The 19,721-nt window shown below is 42.6% G+C and overlaps 1 protein-coding gene across 1 annotated transcript in view; it reads right to left on the bottom strand.

The window, feature by feature from the left end:
- Positions 1 to 3,715: 3,715 nt before the first annotated feature.
- wdr11 (WD repeat domain 11) overlaps positions 3,716 to 19,721 on the bottom strand; it is a 59,664-nt gene continuing 43,658 nt past the window's right edge. Inside the window, exons 17-29 of the mRNA XM_038737231.1 lie at positions 18,783 to 18,889; positions 16,806 to 16,920; positions 15,310 to 15,481; positions 15,036 to 15,144; positions 13,352 to 13,414; positions 12,993 to 13,058; positions 11,558 to 11,747; positions 9,515 to 9,610; positions 8,699 to 8,864; positions 8,171 to 8,268; positions 7,695 to 7,840; positions 7,044 to 7,123; positions 3,716 to 5,760 (exon numbers count right to left, since the gene is read on the bottom strand). Coding sequence (XP_038593159.1) covers positions 5,558 to 5,760; positions 7,044 to 7,123; positions 7,695 to 7,840; positions 8,171 to 8,268; positions 8,699 to 8,864; positions 9,515 to 9,610; positions 11,558 to 11,747; positions 12,993 to 13,058; positions 13,352 to 13,414; positions 15,036 to 15,144; positions 15,310 to 15,481; positions 16,806 to 16,920; positions 18,783 to 18,889 — 1,611 coding nt within the window. The 3' untranslated portion in view covers positions 3,716 to 5,557. The remainder of the gene's footprint in view (positions 5,761 to 7,043; positions 7,124 to 7,694; positions 7,841 to 8,170; positions 8,269 to 8,698; positions 8,865 to 9,514; positions 9,611 to 11,557; positions 11,748 to 12,992; positions 13,059 to 13,351; positions 13,415 to 15,035; positions 15,145 to 15,309; positions 15,482 to 16,805; positions 16,921 to 18,782; positions 18,890 to 19,721) is intronic.

Genomic DNA, 19,721 nt, shown 5'->3' with positions numbered 1-19,721 from the left:
TTTGTCTTTTCATGCTGTCACTGAAATTGTGACATATCTGTCCACATTTTTTTACTTTCAGCAGCAGTAAAGAACCCTCTGTTTCTGTGGTATGCTGCATTTGTGTGACATACATCAATGCCACTGTCAAAATCATGGTGTAATTCCTTTAAACTGAACATAATACAGTCAAGACATGGTTAGAATTCAAAGAATACAACTGGGATACAGTGCTTGTCTCAAGTGAACATAGTCAGGAATTGCAGCCATAAAACAAAGCTTGTAGCTTTGTTTGCCTATACAGTAGATGACTAGTCTGTGCAAGTCTGGACCTGGTTCTCTCTTGGCAGTGTAGCACGTGCTTATCCCCAGGAGTGAAGGGCTGCACGGGCCGCAGCAAAACAGCCCACCGCTCCTGAGCCTCCAGCTTCCCCCACGGCCCGCTCTCACACACAGGCCCAGTGCATCCAGTCGGACTACACAGAGAGGAAACACACGCTTGACTAGAAACAAAAACACGTAGCTCGGGGAGAGACCCAAACACAGCAGGAAAGTCTCTTTGCCCTCACAGGAAAGAGGCCAGGGCAGTAAAACTGGGATCACACTGCAGACGCATATACATCTTCAGATTAACACATATATACACAACCAACATTACAGGAAATGGGTCAGCTGCAGCACAGGTATCCTTTACATCCTCTACTGCCTCCCACTGTCCACCAACGAAAGGGAACACCCTTACTCTGAAGCTCTGGGCCCGGCTGGCCGAGTGTACCTTCCCCTGCTTTAATCTCCCAAAGGATAGTGGCAATTAGCCCGGGGAGGGCCTTGCTGTAGTAGGGGCATCTGTAGCATCTCTATTACCTCATGGCCTGCCATTGAAACCCACGCATTTTAGAACCAACCAGAGGCATAGCTTGGATATCAGGGTCCCCTGGAGTCCTCTCATGTCTGCATAAAATAGACCTGGCTTAAATTTTCCTCTCTAACTTGTACTGTGTAGTTAATCTTTGTTCATCTCTTGCAACCTCATTGTTTAGCTGCTTTTTGCTTCACAGTAATTAATAAGATCTCCCTCCAGTGTCTATTTGTTATTTACACATAACAAAACACAGAGGGTCTGGATGTGGTTTGAGCTTAGTCAACAGCAGTTGGGGAAGAGATCTTTCAGTTGTGTCTTCTGGGCTTGTTGACATAGCAGTGAGGATTTCCTATGATACATGGCATTAATATTATCAGATAAACCTCATACCCCCAGTTTGGATTTTTCCCCCAGGGCATCTGTCAATCTTATGAAGTTTGCATGTCCCACCGTCTTTCCGTGTCTTGTTAGCAAATAATTAGTCTCCTCCTCACACACATAACCCTGGTCATTCTCTGAGGATTAGTAGTGTGGATTCATGTAAAAGCCTGTGCGGGAGCTGCACACCATGATGCAGTAATTGACAGAGGCAGCACCACGCTCCTGACACAATGCCCTCATTGATTCCTCTCTGCTTTCGTAAATAACAGCCCTGGCCGCAAAATGCACACGTGGAAGCCACAAAACAGCTGTTTCAGAGATAGCAGAAGCTTTTTAAAAGATTACCCTGTCCGCAAGTCATTATCGGGACTCGATAAGAGTTTGTCATCGTGTGGTAATGTTCCAGAGATCCTGTTGTTCCCCTATGCTACCCCTGCCTAGCCCCTTGCCCCCGTTTTACCCTCTCTCACTTATGGCTTCCTTAAATGGGAGCACTGTGGAGTTGTGGCGAAGTGAGGCCATGGTCTGCTGAACACTGTGACATTCATCTAAATGGAATCAGATAAAGCTGGGGGCCTGAATACCTTCAACATAAACATCACCTGCAGCCCCAGGGAGGGGCCCAGGCGCTGCTGGGCAGCCAACCAGAGTCCACAAACATCAGGGGCAACAGGGAGCTCAACCAATAGCGGAGGCTTAAAGGAGGGAGGGATATCCTTGCTTAACCAATCTGAGGAGTGTCTGGCTGCAGGTGTCAGATGAGATCAGGCCTGTGGGTTCCTTCTTCGGCAGGCAATACCCCCAGATGTGGGTGAGGGGAGGTGATGTGGTGTGTGGGCACACTCTACTCTGGATGTGACCTCTACACGTGTAGATCAGGTTCACTGTGGAGCGGGCTGGGAGAAAGAAACAGTTGATAACAGTGTGGAAAAAAAGGTGAGAAAAGTGAGCCACAATTACAGTGATGTGGAGAAGACTAACAGTTTGGCTATACGGGTGAGAAGTATCAGGAAAGCAAGTACATTTAATTCAGCTCAACTCAGGTCAAAGGGACAGGAGTGAAACAGCAATCAACATACCTAGACAAATAATTATCCTCATAAACGGAGCAGCCATTCAACCCAAAACTAATTCCACCACCTGGGGTGTGAGCTGCCTAAAGAATGCTCCGTCTGGGGAGGGTGTTGAGAAAACAATGGAAGGTGGGATAATTACAGAGAAAATGAGGAATGAACTCAGTGGTAACCCTCAGAGAGGACGGGGAAAACAAACTGAAACATCTCACACAAACACAGAGTAAGATGGGTTTTCTGTAAATTCTGCGAGCAGGTATGGACCTGCCCATCCTGGATTAAAAGCTATTTGTCAGCAACAGATTAGATCATGCTCATGGGAAGTGAATGACCTGCTGTCTTACCCACACAAACTGTGCAGCATTGGCTCTGCCTCTGCTTGCTGCACCATAGAGGCCTGATTCGATGGCTACTTGTACAGATGATTGAGAATGCGTAACAGCGAGACTAGCGTATACGATTGATTTGCAACCGGCTGTTAATTTTCGCCGTATGTAGCGTGAACCAGTGAAGGCCAGTGATTTCCATCTGTTAAGTGAACATAAGTGCTGCTCGTAGCTCTGGATCCAAATACACTTAATCTTGTGTTTCTGACACTATATAGAATCTTACGTTCAAGAGGTGGGTACTGAGAGCTGACAGCCAAGCAGCAGATGGAAACAAGGTTTCCAGGAAATTAGTGGAGGACATGAGTTGGCATACAGTGTCTGCCTTTTTCCTTTAGGTGGAAGAAAAACTCCGAAAGATAGGGGAAAAAGGGGGATACAGTACATATAAGATGGAAAAAGGAATTGACATGTGAGGATGGCTGGGTGGGAGTCATTATCAGAGCCATTTGGCTAGCTGTGTGGTAGTCTAAAGTAGAAGCAGTATGACAGAATAGAAATCCTGCAGTGAGGCCCTGCATACTGATGACCTGGCTGTAACGGCTGGATCGGCTCTCCGGCACTTATTCATTAAGCCATTAAAGGAACACAATCAAGTTATTTGTGTGGCCTTCTGTTTCAGACTGTTTTTCTTCTCTTTGTGCACTGCGTTTTGCATGAGAGAGAGAAGAAACAGAATACACGTCAATGAATAAATCTAAGGCGAAGAAAAGAGTGAAAACGGTTAGACCTGGGCAGCGAGCTGAAGCCAGCTGTTGGCTCTCCTTCTGAGCAGAAAAGAAATAATTAATTGCGGAAGCGACTCATGCAGGAACTAATTCGCTTTTAAGACAGTTTGATAAATGAACGGACATTCAAATTCAATCTACCTGGGTTGAAATTAAAGGAGGATAATTGCAAAGAGCACTTGATGTCACAGGTCTTTTCTTACAAAGTGCCTGCCATTAGACATAAAAGCCACAGCCACTTTGCCTCCTATTGAGGGGTTAGAGTGCCCTCTTGTGTCTTTAGACGGGAAAAAAACACAGAAAATATAAAGTTAACAATATTGATTTTATTGCCATCCATATATACATATATCTTTTTTTTCCTCTTGTATATTTATATAGCTTAAAGCATTAGGATCACTGTGTAAACAATGAACACAGAACAATGAAAAAAAGGCTTAAACTTAGTTTAGTTCATCTAAGTACAAAGAAAAGCAGCAGAGTGTTAATCAAACTAGTGCCTCAACATAAACAGGCAGTACAGTACATGTTGCTTCCACAATACTGCATGACATGATTGGAGGAAGATACACCGCACCGTAAACTACAGCTGATTTTCTGCTGGGTTGTGTGACTCTATGCTGGCTCTCTATGAGCTATGGGAAATGCATCTACAGGAACAACATGTAGTCCCCTAAAATAGGCCTGGGTTGCCATAGTGACAGTGTCTGGGGTTAACTGTAACACAGAATAGAAACGGCACTGACGTGTTTATGAAACACATTAACACACTACACGTGGATGGAGTTACTGTCTCTTTTCAGGACAACTAAACACGGTACGAGGCAATTACACACACAATCACTAAAGTCTTTGCATTGTCAAACTGATGATTTTGATGATGAATATTAACTGTGTAAAGATGAGGCAAAAGCAGATCCGAGGAGATACAGCAGCAAGACTAAATCATTTCCTAAACTGCGTGTCAGGCTTTGTGATTGTGATGAGCAACAGTGGGAGCAGCACAGATTACTGTTTGTGTGTAAATGATCCATCAGAGGTCATGATTAAAATGAGTTACGACTCATTTTGACAGCTCTTCTTGTAGTACACACACCAGAGAACAAACTCATTACACAAACGTCCAACAATGCAGAGAACAAAGTATCCTCTCAAGACTTCATAAAAGTAGAAAATTAAAAATATTCCATTTGGATTAATGGAATGGATTAATGAACAACTATCTATTTAACTGAACTAAACTCTGCGGAAGCTAATTAAATGGCATCACTCAGGTGACAGTGGTCAGATTCCTCTCCCTCTGTGCGCAGGGAGATAACATACTAATAAGTGTCTAATACGGCCAGGGAGGCCTGGCTAACTAATTTTACTGCCATCCAGCAGTTAGAGCTGCAGAGGCTTGTGCAGTAAGAGGCTTTGGTCAGTCACTTGCACAGCACCACCAGCTGTGGATAAAACATCCAGTCTGGTATGTGTCTGTCTAGAGCAATATTGTGTCTGTTACAGGGAGGGCAGAGGAATCATTCAGACAGTGTGCTGTTTTTGGTTAAATCAAGAGTGCAAAAAAAACCTCATTTTGGAATTCAGGCATGGTAAAAAGTAAATGGGGGCCTTCTGTAATGGCACTGCATTTTCATAATGAAATGACGGGTGTATTATTTTGGGATTAATTAATTTTGCCACATTTAATCTCAGCAGCAAAAAAGGCAAATTAAGCCTGTAGAGCCACAACAGTACTTTAAAGTTATTAATACAGGCACACAAAATAAAGTTTAACAAGCTGAACCATTAAAAAAATCTAATGATTTCAATTAATTAACCAACAAGAACACAGACCAAAAACAACAATCTGTATTACTTCACTTGCTGGGGAAATCAGGACAAAAGTGTGGGGCTGTTACATGCACACAAACACACTGGTCATACCAAACATTAAGAAATGTCAAACTCATAGTCACAGACACAGATGGACTCTAGTGACTGACAACTTCAAATGGAGGAAACTCCTCATATCTCCTCTCATACTTCCCCTGGATGCCGACACAATGTTTATTCGCAATGGTTACGTTACTGAAGTTAGACTGATCGGGCTTGATTTGCATCAAAGAGTGTGTCATCCGTTCTCTTCCAAACCTCCTGTCTTTGAGGTCACTCTGTGAGCTCCTGGTCAAGCTCGACTTCGTCTTTGCCAAGAATGGTTTCTGGCCCAGCTTCCTCTCCTTGGAACAGTTCCTCCATCAGCTGCTCCCCGGCACTGCCGGCCCGTGATGCCCACAGAGCAGCGCCCTCCCTCAGGCCCAGGGAGCGTAACAGTCGTGCATAGTCCAAAAATGCAGCCTCGATAAGTTTATGTGCAAACGCAGTTTAAGGAGAACTCACAGCATTTGGTGGGACATAAAAACACAGTAAGCCAATGAAAGCTGTCATCACTCAAAAATATGCTTTCATTTAATTTAATCAACAGGTTTAAAATAAAAATGTCCGCATACAAACAAATGAAAAGTTATGGATAAACCTGAATAAATAAGTAAAGAAACAAAATGAATGCAGATGATTCCAATCATATTCACTTGCTCCTATCACTCATGATATAGATTACACTGATGTTTGTAGTCATCAGATCTTAGACACTCCGAGCCCTTTTTTCCTGATTTGCTGTTTCCTACAGTACTGTACATTCAGTTACAATTCATTTTTTCACAGTGTTTTTGTACTTGTGTGGTATATTCTTGGCTCAAAATGGACTTGCTGGCAGGAGTGAGGAGTGGCACAGAGGAGGCTGTCTTTACGGATTAGGCAGCTCAATTAATTTATTTTTATTAATTTTTGCCTGTACTTGTGTGTGTTCCCCGCTCAGATCACCTTTTAATGCTAACACCATCACCATTAAGGCCATTTAAGTGCACATCTGATTAGGTGTTCTGGGACGTTGTGGAGGACGGAGCAAAAAAGGCAGCGTTTTCCTTTTATCTTAGAAAAGAAACTTTAATATGTCTGTAGACCTATTAGGGGCGTTTATCATATAGGCTACACATACTACCTACCTACTAGCTCCCTGTTAAAACACACACACACAAAAAAATTGACTGTTTTAGCAAGGGCAACCCAATGCATTCAGCCTCTTATCCACACTTTGCTCCGTTTACTCTACTGCTGATGGTCACCAAAAATTCAAGGATTAGTCCCACTTGTGCATGGGGAGAATTTCTGTTTGGGTTAGAGATACAAAAAGATAACTATATTATATAAAAACACATTTTTACAAGTTAGTTGTAAATGTGTATGTATTAGTATGTAATAAACTGCAAACCACACAGACTGGCAAACAGATACTGTGCCCAAAATCTACTTTTTATGTGTCTATCTTTTGCTTTATAAGTATGAATTCAAAGTTTAGGTTGCATAAGTTCTCCTCCGAGTCTACGGCCTAACTGTGCTTTTTAACCACAGAGTGATAGTGGCTATTGGGAACTTGTGAAATCTAGCACGATGTGCTCTGTGGAGCATCTAAATTGACATTGAGAAAAAGCCATTGAGTGCACGTCTGTAGCAGAGATGGACAGAGTGAGCGGTGGAGCTAACCTCTGCTATAGATGGCCTTCAATATGCAGTAATGGGTTTTCAAAAAGGATATTGGAAGAGTCGTTGGCCTCCATCACCCCATACTTCAGACAGGCTTCGATGAAGAGGGCGGTGCGATCAAAGTACCTCATACTGCCCAGGAGATAGAAGGAGGAAGAGAAAGACACAGGCAGAAGGGGGAGGGGAGAGCTATTGTCAGAAACCAACACCATCCCTGCCTTGATGTCAGTGATCCTAAAGCATACATCAACCCTGTCGTCCAAATGGCACTCCAATTCTTAGCGAGTGCATTTGCCGCCTGAGGCATTTCAGAAGACGAGCTGTCAAGGAGGAGGAAAAGTAGACTGAAAGCAGATCGATGCTGAGGTAAAAAAATACGGAGTCAGACTGTACCATACACTGTGAAGTGTCCTCCGATGTATTCAGGGAGAAAGGGAGAAGAAGAAACTAAGAAAGACGCAAGTGTTTAAAGATTGTGGAAGAAATAAGGACGAAAGGAGGTAAAGGTCAAGAAGATTTAAGTCACAGTGCACATATATTTAAAAAAAAACTGAATTTAAAAGAAATGAATTTAAAAAGGGAATCAATTGTGAGACTGGACATTTGCATGTATCTATTTCTGTGAATGGGATTAATACAAGATCAGAGAACAGAGTAATTTCACTTTTAAAAGTCTCTTCACAGCATCCATCCTGGTTCTTACCTGTGGAGCATCTCTCCCACTTTGTAAAAGCAGCCCAGGGAAAGCAGCACCAAGATGGCTTTGGACTTTTGGTTGACCTGCGGGGAGCCCAGGTGCTCGGCCCAGCGCTTCAGCACATCTGAGCTCTCCGCTGGGCTCAGACGCACCTGGAAACACACACAACATGCAAGGCACTGAACCTTAGTGACAAATTGTATGAACAGTGTAAGAAACTGTTTTGTTGATGGAGGAATACTTTTGTTATAAATTGGAGCTATATAAATAAAATTGTTGGGCAGCTCTGAATGCTTCTAACTTGCCTGTGTGTCACAGATCCATTATTGCAATGCTAAAACTAAAAGGAACTTCTTACAATTACCAATAGAAAAAAGAAAAAAACTCAAGCCACCACTTGCATACCCACACACTCACAAACTATCCAAACATTACAGAGTATCAGATGTTCCCTGTTGATGGACACCGACATACTGTATTACCTTAGCCAGCCAGGCGGCGCGGTTCCACTCCCCATAGGTCTGCAAGTAGCGACAAGCATCTGCCGCCTTGTCAATCAAACACAACAGCTGTACTCCCTCTGAAAGACAGCACAAGTAGAGCATTTGTGAGATGGAGAAATGATGGCCTGTCATTACACAAGGTGGCTAACTGTGTCTCGGCCCCATTGCGAGGATTTTTAATACAGTGTAAATTTGCTGGCAGTAGCCACAATCATTATGCAAAATGTGGACAATGTAATTGTGAGAATGGAAAAAATGCAGAATCTATTAAACTATAGGTTGGTGAAAATATGGTTAGAAGTAGCTGCAACCTCATTAAAACATTTATAAAACATCATATTTAAAGGTGTATAGCTCATTCACAGTTATAAAGACTAGCTTCATTATTTAAAGATATTTTAAGGCACTTTCAAGGCTGCAGACACCCACACAATGAATGCTGCTTGTGCTCATTAAAATAAGAACTGAGCTGGCTGCTAACTGCTATCACACACACAGTAACACTACCTGCTAGCTTGCCGTTGGCGATCATGTTGGTGGCCACTAGTTTGATTGTGGACTGTGAGGGGCCGGAAGAGGTGATGGTGGTCACTAGGCAAGCCTTGAGTGAATCACAGTAGTAGCTGGGGTTGTCCGCGCTCGTCTCCAACAGTAACTGCACCGCCCGGTCCGTCTGAGAGCAACAGCAAAGAGATGAGAATTTAATGACTGAAGTAGGAGGAAGAAACAAGGCATTAGCACCACAGGTAGGCAAGCGTGAGCTGAACAAGATGGAAAAACAAGGGGAAATTATGTTTATTATCATGCTTGTCATCTGGTGTAGATGAAGGCTCAAGCTCATTTTGGGGTCAGCTCAGGCTGGCCTCCGCATGTCTGCCTACAGGAGAACTGCACCTCCAACACACACATAGCCTGCTGATTGCAGCCTGTGATTGAGGGAGAGTGCTGACACTGACAGGGCAGAGAGGTGACTCCAATCCCCGCAGGCTGAGATGCCAACGAGGACAAAGGCAGCATTTATCTTCCATCTTGCATCATTAGACTCCACTGATACGACCTATTTATAATTATGACAATATGCATGTCCGCACAGCTACAGCGTGTGAAGGTGTTAGTGTGTATGTCAGAGAGAAGGACAGAATGTAGTCTTAAAGCTGCAAAGCGGGAGAGAGAACTCTGTGTCACATTTATTTTTGTGACACTAAATGTGACCGCCAAAGACAAAAACTTAGGCTACAGTATGCTAACCGCTGTGCTAAATACATCATGTATCTGTAGCCCCCGACATCATTGTGTGAGCAGTATGGGTAGTGTAATACTTACCTGACCCAGCAGGAGGAGCTGGTCAGCACATTTCTTAGTGTGTTCATAACTGGAGCGCTTCACCTCCTGCAGGTGAACCCGATCCAGCTGGAACTTCTGTTGAGCAGTAGAGGTGGAGCCACAAGTTAGCTTACTTTTTATTTATTTTTTTCAAACACACTGCTTCCAAAGACCCATGGTCAAATCTTGTACGTGTGAGAGAGAGAGAGAGAGTGAGAGAGAGAGAGAGAGAGAGAGAGAGAGATGGAATAAGCTTGTACAGATAGATGATACACTAAGGACATTAAAAGAGTAATGATGAGCAAAAAAAAGATATGGAGGACAATTATAGAAATGCAGAGTCCAGAGATCGAGAGTGAAATTATAAAGCCTTTAAAATATTCAGGAGTTTTCACAGTGTTTCTGGTGCCAGAGCCATTATTTCATTACATGTTCCCTGATGGAAGATCAGATTTTCTTTCCAGTGAGCAAATGAGAGGCATGAAACATGAAAACAGTTATAGATATTTCAAAGCATGAAAGCTCATCAGTTTTATAAGAGGACTAGAGGGGGGAAATGATCCAATGAGGGGAGAGATAACAGCATTGTAGAAAATGAGTTACATAGGCTGTATGTGTGTCAGCGTGAGTGCAGACTTGCGTATCTGTATATAACACAAAAGCTTTATTTTTTTTTTGCACTTTATTATGATGAATTCTTCTGTCAGTCACAGCCGTGGGCATAAATCCTTGCAGTGATACCAAATGAGTTTAGCAACCCTGTGCTCTATATTGAAGTCTTGGATATTAGTAATTACAGTCATACTTGTGCCACTGAAGCTGCTTTATGACAACAGGAGCCAAATGTAGCTACAGACTGTCTGGGTAGCTCTTTGAAAGTCTTAACGTTGTGATCACTGCATGGCCCCTCATTAAAAGGGAGTACGACTTTCTCAAAAACAGAATGGTGCATAATCCATTAAAAAAAATCCTGAAAAACGCTCAAAGAAAAGAAAATTACAGGCTTATTTGAGACTTTTTCAATAGGACGTATGCTGACTGAAATTAGATGGTACATTTACATTCTGCTACTTCAAACTTCAATGCTAGCTAAAAGTTAATTTTTCTCGACTGGGTACTCGTCTTTGATCAAAAAAAGGACACATTCTTTCCTCTCCCCTGCTTCTTTGGGTAATACTGATGTAGCCTTGTGGGGAAAGAGACCAGACAGCAAAAACCAGAGAATGGCTGTCATCACACAGTGTGCCAAAATTTTAATTACTATCCACACTATTTTTTTTTCAAACTATCCGTCCAAAGTAAAGTCCACAAAAGTATTTTCTGCCGCCTGGACACAAAAACAACGTGCGGTACATCCCAACTAGAAAACGAACAAATAAACCTAATCGCATACACTATGGCAACATGAAGGTGGATGTCCTTGTTCAGAGGGCTGTGTGGCTGCCATGCCGACCAGCAGAAGAGGGCCAATCAATGGGCTTCTTCTGAAGAAACTTTTCAGACACTTCTCAGAACAAACTGGGTCGATAATTAAAGTTGGAAAAAAAAGAAAAGAGAAGGGTATTGTTTAGACGGGCCTTGTACTCTGGTTCAGCTATGGCATCAGCCAGACGCATTGATCCGAGCAATGACACGGTGCAAACAAGAGAGGAAGGCTTTTTAATTGAGTGTATGCCGGTGTGGGCTAGAATCACTGTGAGGAAATGTTGGGGGAATTAAATGTAGTGAAGGCAAAAGTGAAAGATAGGTTTGACCTCAAAGGCTTAAAAATGTGAGTTGCTTCCCTTAAAGACAGGGGCTTAGTGAGACAACAGAGGTGTCTTTAATAATAGAAAGTACTGTGTGACCGGGGCAATGTTGTTGACACTGTGATGACAAGGGAAAGGCTGGTGGTGTGTGTTTGTGCGTGGTCTGACTTGAGGATAGTAAGTGTCTCTGGATGAGCTCAAAGGGAATTTTTCAATGTTGACTGCTGGGATCCAAAAGAGAGAAAAAGCAACAAAAAAAGGCCAACACTTTCTCTTCTTCTACTGTTTCACTGACCTGGAAGTAAGAGCTCTCACACAGGACGTCATTGCAGATGTCCAGGTGGTTCTGAGGTGACGGCTGGGTTCCTTCACTTTGGGTCTGACCCTCTGCAGTGGACACACTTAGCTGACGAGCCTGTGCAAACGACTGGAGGTAGTGGGACGCCACTGTCCAGAAGTGAAGGTCCGACTCATCCCCAAACAGCCTGTGGTGTGGCACAACAAGGCATCAGCTGGACCCATAGTAGATAATGTTCTCTCTGGAGTAGTTAGTCAAATTCTGCAGTGTCAATCAACATGCTGCTTGGTTCTTCAACTAACTTCTGGTTTGTTCACTAATGACCATAGTACCTAAATCTTCCAGCCCACACCTTCTCCTTTAGTAAGCTCCCCTCCACCCCCTCTCCACATCCTTCTGCCTTTTCTTTCATCGTTTAGTTCTCTCAGCCTCCTTTAATATATCTGCACAGGCATACAGCTGTTGCTAGGTTACCTTGCCACATTATCAATGGCATAAAATTTGGACGGACCGATGCAGAGACATAATCATGAGCTTTCTGTAAGAAAACAGTAAAACAGTATTCGTCGTAGAAAAAAGGTTTAGGGGTATTGCATTTCGGCTCCGACTGGCTGTGCTAGATTTTTCAGACGCTCGAGGGAAATGAGAAGTGGAGCAGAGATGAGATCAGAGTTGCTGACACCAGCTCTCACGTCATGCTTTTGCGTGGAGATACAGAATCACGGCTGTACAGTTATAGCAAAAATAAACACTGGTATATCTTGGCAAACAATGTGACTGCTTTGAAAACAAAATTATTCAACTTGCCTCATAGTATTACATCATCTTGTTTATCCTTCCTTATCACATTACATAGTCTGAATTAAGGAAAATCAAAAAAAGAAGAAAATAAGATACATTTTTATATCACTATATATAAGTATACCATTTAGCACAGATTTCTGTAGAGAATTTTTATAAATTATTATTTTGATGCTTTGGCAACATTTTTTAAACTTCCATGTCAATAAAGCCCTTGGAAATAAAGAAATCACTGTTGATCCATCTACTTATGTCTTGTTCTGTTTAATTATATCCTGAACAATCAGAAAACAAACAGTTTGACATGTAGCTTGACCGCAAACCCAGTTCGACTTTAGATCATTGTGACAAATAGACTCACTTTACTGCCTAAACTTCATTCAGACAGACAGGAAGACAATAGCAGAAGCAAAACATATATAACATGTGTTCTGTTATACGTAACATTTCTGTCTTTACAGTTACATTATTCTATAGTTTTGTTTTTATTGCTTTCATGAGTCTTTGACGCAGGTGCACTGTTTGAATGTTAACAAAATAATTGTGCTGCGGTACCAGTAAACAGTTAAGATCACAGTACAATCAGTGCAGACAACAAACCGTCATAACTCCATACTGAGTTTTTACTCACCGTGAGACCAGGAGGCAGCGCTGCAGCAGGCTGAGCTCCGGGTCCTGTAGCACACTCTTCATGTCACTGGGGAGCCAATCAGAGACAGACAATCAGAGCACAGCAAGAGCCAATTACACGTCTCAGACACAGCAGGGCCAGTGTGGCTGTTACGTGAGATTCCTCTTATCTGTCAACCCACAGACTACATTCTCTTTGGGGCTGTCTACACACAAAGGACCCTGGGACTCAAAAATACATAAACAAAAACTTATACTTGGCATAGATAGTACAAACTGACTGGCATTTGCATCATGACATTAATATTAACTACAAGCTACAGTGTGTAATCCTTCCCATTAGAAAGTGTAGTAACTCACTTTGACAAGGAGTTGAGCTGCTCCTGGATCAGGCCTTTTATCTCGTCCTTCTCATTGTAGTCTCTGAAGAAAAGGGATCAAACTCAGTCAAATGGCTCCTCTCAAGTCTCCCTAAAATACCTGACCTGATATTAAACAGGAAGCTAGGAACGTGCTTGTTAAGAGAAGTCGATCTGTGGTGTCAGGCAATAATAGATAAGTCTGTCCTAACATTTATGCTGAGGTCAGGCAGCACAGTGCTGCTAATATAGCTGCCTGACTTCTGATAAGGCAGCTGTGTGTATTTAATAGAAGAAAGCAGCGTTGCACTGATGGATCAGTTAAATGGGACATAATTACATCTGGCTATAGTTAAACACAGATGTCTGAAAAAACAAAACTAAAACTCTCAGGAGACTGACTCTCATGTTGACCTGTTTACAAAGGTGAGTTGTTTACGCTGGTAAATTGGTTATGAGTATAATAAACTTCATGCGTATGCTACAGAGGAATAAAAAATACATCAAGGCTATTCTTATACCCTGATGTTTTGGAAATTAAATACATAAGAACAATTTGGTCTTTCATTTATGATTTACTTACAAAACAAGTTTCTATTACATATATTACTAAACACAACTAGCTTCGACCTATAGAGAATTCCTGCTTACAAGTTATTCTAGTTTGTAATGTTGTAACTGAACTAAAATCCACCTCTTAAATTCAAAGCGAAGCTGTATTAAATAGGGATGGCACTTTCAAGTTCTGACCAAGATCCCAATTCAAGTTATTCATGTTTCTGTAGAAACTGAGGTTAGTCAGTCTGAAAACAGGTCTGCATTAAAATGGATAAAGCCATTTTCAGATAAAATGTGTTTGGCAGCATCATGCGGTTGAATTTTGAATGACACACATACTGTGTGTGATGAGAGGAGGTCAGTCTGTAACTGTTTTTCCCGGTAAGTTTAATATAAGATTGACAGATTACTTTTCAATTTGATTGCTTCATTTAAAAAATATTATGCAGTGATTTAAACAAACGGCAAGTAAGAAAAATATAAATAGATAATAAATTAGAAGACGCGAACACAGTGGATATTTTACAAGCACAGACCAGGTAAACGAGTAACCAGGTAATCATTTTATCACAATTAACTTATTTTTACAATCTTAGGAAGCCAAAATTGGAATTGATATTAAAATTTGATTAATTGCACAGCCCTACAATTTACTACAATGAACACAGTATCCATTGGATCAAGCCTTACGTAGTGGATACAAATAATAAAAAAATGCATTGGTCAGCTGCTGATACTGATTTAGCTGGCTCAGGGCAACGTCTGCTCAAGCAGTGCTGTTTCATTATTCTAGAGTGACATATCAAGTTGCTTACAAACATGTTTTAACAACATTTCTTTGGGCATATGCAGGATACACCTACAAGAACATGAAAACTAGGGCTTATTATATTTTAACAAGGTCATGACTTTCGATTTCGGTCCTTTCAGTCTGTGGAGTTGGAGTTTTTCAAAGTAATCACGTTTCATGTGACTTTTTTTCTGAGATCTCTTGGGTTCATCCCACAGTCCAAAGACATGCAGGTCAGGTGAAGTTGGAACTTAAAACTGACCGTAGGTCTGGATATACTGTCTCTGTATTAGCTCTACTAACATTTACAGTAGACTTACTCAGAACTGAGACTTACACTTGAGTGATGTCCATGGTGAAGGTTCCTGACCAGGGCTGTAGCAGCAGGAAAGTCTTGAGTGTGAGGGCAGCTCGGGGCACCAGCAGGTAAGGACACCACACTGGATCTGAACATATTCCCCACAGATCAGACAGAACACAATATTAGGCCATGGCTGTTAATGCCATCATCAGTTGTATTACAGTAAAATCAATATCAATCCATTTATCTCCTCAAACCTCCATATGAAATTTTTCTATCATTCCTTCACACTCTGTGTTCCCTGGCTCACCACTCAGGTCTTGTTCATCCATGCGGTAGCTGGCGGACTTCATGGCCATCTCCAGCACTCGGATGCAGCCGTCGTCAGAGGCCAGCACAACCTTGTCTGATGTGCACCAGTCAATGTCTAGGACGCGGTAGTTCACGTTGCGACCGATCCGCATGCTGCTAACCATTTGGACCTGCAAGAGAGGAGGGCCAGGGTAGTTCATCTCAAACTGTCACCTAAAAGCCTCTTTTAAAGCATCTGAACAACCTGAGGGACTTTAACAGTGAACAATTTCTCTGCAAAATTCAGAAGGGAGACAGACACAAAGCAGGATGATTTTTTTTTGATTCAATAAAAGCCTGTTGGATTAAAAACAAAGGCTGGCAACGTGGTAGTAATTGCAAACTAATTTATGCTGTGTATAGCAGAATACTGAACGGAAGACTCAGTGGACAAACAGCCTATTCAAAAGGTTTTCTCCAAAACCTCTCTCCCTCTGGCTTTTTATCAGGCTGTATGGGACTCAGTGCAGTCCCAGCTGTCAGCAGAGCGCTGAAGCATTTCGGAGATTTTTCCTACACATCCTCCCCTCCCTCATTCTCTTCTGCTCCTCCCTCTCTCTCCCACCCCTATGGCTGTTGCTCATTTCCCTCTGCAGCTTGATCCATCTGTTGTCTGGCTTTTACAGTTGGGGACTGAAAACTGTGTCTTACTTCGGCTCCCCTCAAGAAAACACATCTCTCCATCGAGACAATAGTGCCACAGTGGGACCCTCGCCCTCCACCCCATGCTGCTTATTATAATAGAGCATATATCTCTATATCTGTGTCCACATTAATCTGCTCTTCAATTTTTAACACACTGCTGCTGGGTAAGCTAACAAATATTGTTGTGTGGCTACCGATAACAAACAAATAAAGTCCTGTCTGTGATATTAGATTAAATGGTGAACTGGAGTGCAAACTAGCCGCAAGGATTCTTAGATGAGCTGAAATGAAGACTGTGCAGAGAGGACTTTCTGGATGACGACAACTTCGGTAAACAACGTTAAGGAGGAGGCGAGGATGCATGCCGCTTACATGAATCAGGACCATCCATCCTGCTGTGGTTGAGCTTATATATGTCAGTGGAAAGCTTTTAAGCATTGTGTATGTGTACTTCCACAGTGCACTCTAATGATTCTTTAATACAACAGGGCAATTACAGTGGATATACTATTACCACAGCATTAGTGTGAGAGGGGACTTTAGATAAATATACAGTACAATATCGTAGTGCTTCAGTGATTATTGTGCTATGGAAACACATTCATTCTGCCGCAGCAAATCTGTTCAAATTTAAACCACTGCTGCTAACCAGCAGACCGTTGCAAACTCTTTCCTTGTATTTGAGTTATGCAGTGCAGTCAGGTGACGCATGCAGGGAACTTGTTACAACAAACCAATCGATAAATCAACTGCAAAGGTTTTGCTGAAGTGTTGCCGGCAACCGCCAAGGGTTAGTGTGTGGAGCCTCACTTCTTTGGTGTCCCAGACCTCTGCTCCATCTGTATACATGACCAGCAGCTTTTGGTTGCCCTTCCCTGGGGCGAAGCGAATCTTCTTCACCCAGCCACGATGTGTTGGTATTCCCCTGTAAATCATTAACAGCACTGGTCATTTCTTTCCTGTTTATTAAAAAAAGTAAGATACATTAGCATACAGCATACGAGTGCAGGTGATAAACTACATGTAGAAAGTAGTCATCGTGGCAGATTATATGTAAGGTAATAATATAATAATAATGATAGCAATGACATGAGAGATGATATATGGTATTATTATTATTTTTAGTAGTTGTACTATATTGGTGTATGTATATATATATATATACACACACATACACACACACACACACACACACACACACACACATTATACACTGCTCAAAAAAATAAAGGGAACACTAAAATAACACATCCTAGATGAATGAATGAATGAAATAATCTCATTAAATACTCCTTTCTTTACATAGTTGAATGTGCTGACAACAAAATCACACAAAAATTATCAATGGAAATCAAATTCATCAACCCATGGAGGTCTGGATTTGGTGTCACACTCAAAATCAAAGTGGAAAACCACACTACAGGCCGATCCAACTTTGATGTAATGTCCTTACGACGGCCTAAACGAGTCAAAATGAGGCTCAGTAGTGTGTGTGGCCTCCACGTGCCTGTATGACCTCCCTACAACGCCTGGGCATGCTCCTGATGAGGTGGCGGATCGTCTCCTGAGGGATCTCCTCCCAGACCTGGACTAAAGCCAACTCCTGGACAGTCTGTGGTGCAACGTGGCGTTGGTGGATGGAGCGAGACATGATGTCCCAGATGTGCTCAATTGGATTCAGGTCTGGGGAACGGGCGGGCCAGTCCATAGCATCAGTGCCTTCCTCTTGCAGGAACTGCTGACACACTCCAGCCACATGAGGTCTAGCATTGTCTTACATTAGGAGGAACCCAGGGCCAACCGCACCAGCACCACAAGGGGTCTAAAGATCTCATCTCGGTACCTAATGGCAGTCAGGCTACCTCTGGCGAGCACATGGAGGGCTGTGCGGCCCCCCAAAGAAATGCCACCCCACCCCATTACTGACCGACCGCCAAACCGGTCATGCTGGAGGATGTTGCAGGCAGCAGAACGTTCTCCACGGCGTCTCCAGACTCTGTCACGTCTGTCACATGTGCTCAGTGTGAACCTGCTTTCATCTGTGAAGAGCACAGGGCGCCAGTGGCGAATTTGCCAATCTTGGTGTTCTCTGGCAAATGCCAAACGTCCTGCACGGTGTTGGGCTGTAAGCACAAACCCCACCTGTGGACATCGGGCCCTCATACCACCCTCATGGAGTCTGTTTCTGACCGTTTGAGCAGACACATGAACATCTGTGGCCTGCTGGAGGTCATTTTGCAGGGCTCTGGCAGTGCTCCTCCTGCTCCTCCTTGCACAAAGGCGGAGGTAGCGGTCCTGATGCTGGGTTGTTGCCCTCCTACGGCCTCCTCCACGTCTCCTGATGTACTGGCCTGTCTCCTGGTAGCGCCTCCATGCTCTGGACACTACGCTGACAGACACAGCAAACCTTCTTGCCACAGCTCGCATTGATGTGCCATCCTGGATGAGCTGCACTACCTGAGCCACTTGTGTGGGTTGTAGACTCCGTCTCATGCTACCACTAGAGTGAAAGCACCGCCAGCATTCAAAAGTGACCAAAATACTCAAATATTGAAATCAGTATCAGACTTAAAAATCCCATATCGGTCAGGCTCAAATTATTTTATAAGCTCTAAGCATAAATGTTAGCCTGCGCAACACAAAATTGTAAGGTTTTACAAATAAAAATTTGATAAAAAAATAAAAAGCACAAATAAATGCTTTAGAGAATTGCTGGTAGTGATGTAGTATACTGTAGTGTAGTAAGTGGCCTAAAACGTGCACAAAACCTTGGAGTTTAGTTGTTACCTGGACAAACGAGCTTTGAGGTCCCAGAAGTTGAGATTGCCGTCCACGTCCCCAAGCACCAGGGTGTCACCTTTCCAGGCAATGCAGGCGATACTGCCCATACTACCCTGCAACACAGGAGGCACGCACACATTCAGTGAGAGGAGTGAGAGAAAAAATAAGTAAATCAGTCATGTAAGTCATGTATTTGAAAACTGCTACTAATGTTGACCTAAACAATTTTGACAGCATGTATTGATTTTAAGCCTTTAAGCCTGTGTGGATTATTTTCAATTATTTACAGACACAAAATTGTAGGAATTACACTACTACCTATTAATGTCACAAATGAGTTACTGTAGCTGTACCCTTCCAGAACTGAGATAACCTGTATTAGTGCACCATCATCAACATAAAAAAACATGATGTTGTGATTTTATTTTATAGCCAACCAATGGTAGTTAAAAAGTGCAATTGCAACAGCATGAAAACCACCTTTTCCCTCTACTATAAAAGCATCGTACTCTCTGGCATTTAATGTTTGAGTGTGAATCAAAATAGGAAAATAAATAAAATTTAAAATATATGTGGCAGCTGAGTGGTAAACAAGCATGACTTCCGAGTTTAAGTATGGCTGTGCCACAAGATCGAGTGCTGATGTGAAGACGTAAAGTGTCAGCTCACCTTCAGCGCGCACGCAGTGGATGAAAGGACAAAACTTTTTAGGAGAGTTTTCGTCAGTTTCCTGACAGAGATATGAAGATCTTCTATCATCCTGAAAGGACTGTAAAACCTTTGGGGTATGCAAATCTGTGAGCAATGAATCTGCAGCCGTCATGAAGATAAGGCTTTAAAATCCCCAGGTAACCCTCCAGTGTCTGTCTGTGTGGTGTGAATAGATGAAGGTAGTGAGCGAGCAAAACACAGACTGTATCACAATGCTGCTCAGAAATGGACTTG

This window comes from Micropterus salmoides, unplaced genomic scaffold, assembly GCF_014851395.1.
Source record: "Micropterus salmoides isolate LMB-PRFRI ecotype aquatic unplaced genomic scaffold, ASM1485139v1 Ms_hic_scaffold_22, whole genome shotgun sequence".
Taxonomy (NCBI): Eukaryota; Metazoa; Chordata; class Actinopteri; order Centrarchiformes; family Centrarchidae; genus Micropterus; species Micropterus salmoides.
Note: the sequence above shows the minus strand (reverse complement) of the source record. Positions and strands in the feature narration are given on the sequence as shown.